Source organism: Pteropus vampyrus, unplaced genomic scaffold (assembly GCF_000151845.1).
Source record: "Pteropus vampyrus isolate Shadow unplaced genomic scaffold, Pvam_2.0 Scaffold226, whole genome shotgun sequence".
Classification (NCBI taxonomy): Eukaryota; Metazoa; Chordata; class Mammalia; order Chiroptera; family Pteropodidae; genus Pteropus; species Pteropus vampyrus.
This window is the reverse complement of record NW_011889007.1, coordinates 247,729-249,767: the sequence shown is the minus strand read 5'-3', so window position 1 is coordinate 249,767 and position 2,039 is coordinate 247,729. Positions and strand designations below refer to the sequence as shown.

Here is a 2,039-nt window from a genome sequence, read left to right as displayed (position 1 = left end):
TCCGGCTCAGTGGCACCTCCCGCCACCGCAGGAGGTCGCGGCCTACGGGGTCCTTGGATTCTCTGTGCCACGAGGCAAACAACAAAACCACACGCCCTGGATATTTAATTACTCCTCAGATCAAACAGGAAACCCTGACGTGCTCACGTCCCCCTTCTTGGCAGAGCCTAGGGGCTCCGCCTGCAATGATCCCCCCACGATTTCGAATTAAGTATAAAGAGCCCAACCCTCTTAAATCCTGGGAGCCGCTCCCATCTTCCTCGCTACAAAGCCCATCTCCTCTTCTAAACTGGCGCTAAAACAGTAAGGATAGAGAAACATAATTAGAAAAGTAGGGTTTAGATGATTCATCTAGACCAGCGCTGCCCAGAGAAATACGAACGAGCCACCTTTGTAACGTTACTGCCTCTAGATGCCACATTCAAAAAGTAAAAAGAAACAGGTGACATTCACTTTGATGATATGTTTCGTATAACCCACGTCATGCAAAAGTATCAGTCTATAGAACCAGTATAAATAGATTTTTGGTGAGATGTTGTCTGGTTCTGTTAACCGGAGTCTTGGACACTCACAGCTCATCTCCATTGAACTGGGCCAGATTTCAAGGGCATGACACTCTGACACTCCCAGGCGGCCGGCGGCGACTGTACCGATCATCCCAGCTTAGACCCCCTTTGTAAAGGTCTGAGGTCTAGAAACTGCTAGACAATTCGGAGTCTGGGCCCCAGGAGCTGCCCCTACATTCTGCCCTCACCAACGCCCTGACGCTGCCCTGACTGGGGACAGCTAAGCGATCCCTCGGAGGAACCCCAGGCTCAGACGTGGGAGAGGCTGGCAGGAAATACCGTTTTCACCCCGCAGCGGCCCCGGGAGGGGCCCCTCCTATTCCACGTGCCCGCAGGTGGCTGGGCCTGTGTCCGCTGTGGAGACAGGGCCGGAGGGGCTGAAACCCATGGGCCGGGCGAGTCCTGCCTGATGGGAAGCGCCTGCCGTCCTCCTCTGTGGTCCTCAGACAGGCACCTACACCCAGAGTGACAATCCTGGAAGGCAGGCCCCTGGAACCGGCAGCTGGAAAGGGGCTGCTTCCTGCCTGCCCCCCTCAAGGTTCGCTCATCCCCCACTCGCTGGAGTTCACGAGCCCTGTGTGCATCCCGCCACCTCGACCTCCAGAAGGAGACAAGCGGGGGAGCAGTAGGCCTGATCCCCTGCACCCAGCTCTCGTGGGCTTGCCATCGAGGGCCACGAACCCTGTGAGCTGTCACTCAAACCTCGCAGATGGGTGCCAGGAGCTAAGGGGATTCGAGAACGAGTGCCCGGTTCACACGTCACATCTCCTGGCCAGGAATCGGCCGCAGAGAGTAGCAACAGGAAATTCCTGGGACGGTGAGGCAGCAGGCAGCCCTCAGGCCCAGAGCACCCGGGCTCTGCTAGCTACGTCAGGGTCCTACCAGGAGACAAGAGGGCCTGCCCAGGCCCCGGCTGCCGCCGTCCACCCGCACCGCCGCACGCCTCCCCCTTCCCAGTGAGGGGCGCTCTAGGGGCCAGAAACAGATCCCTCAAAGCCTTTCACAGGGTCTGAGGGCACTTACTTACCTGAGTAGCCACCTTGCCATAATCAATCCACCGCAGAGTGGCAAAGTTGGTCGACTCGGCACAGTTGAACCCGTGGTTGAAGCCGGCGTGGTAGCCGTAGGGGAAGGTGATCATGAACTCTCCGGCCTCCTGTGTGATCTGAGGAGGCCAAGGCCGACAGGTGAGGGCGAGGCCCAGGGTCAGAAGAACGGGGAGTTCGTACACGGTTTGCCTCCCGGAAGCAACGCCTGGCCCGGGAAAGGGACAGGCTGGTGGCAAAGGACACGGGGAGTCACCAGGGAGCACAGAAAGGGCATGTGGGCTCAGGAAGTTCCCAACGCGTGCCAGGGAGCCCCAACTTCAGGAGCCAGTGGAATCCGCCAAGTGACAGGCGGCTCTAACTGCACAGACTCCAGCCGATTTTCCACGTGGCTGATGAAGTAAGTAGGTGTGGTGGCAGCCACAAC

At 58.4% G+C, this 2,039-nt stretch overlaps 1 protein-coding gene across 3 annotated transcripts in view; it reads right to left on the bottom strand.

The window, feature by feature from the left end:
* KDM4B (lysine demethylase 4B) overlaps positions 1–2,039 on the bottom strand; it is a 128,867-nt gene that overhangs the window by 51,129 nt on the left and 75,699 nt on the right. For all 3 annotated transcript variants that reach the window (XM_011373564.2, XM_011373565.2, XM_023538552.1), the window contains one exon: positions 1,594–1,731. In XM_011373564.2, coding sequence (XP_011371866.1) covers positions 1,594–1,731 — 138 coding nt within the window. The remainder of the gene's footprint in view (positions 1–1,593; positions 1,732–2,039) is intronic.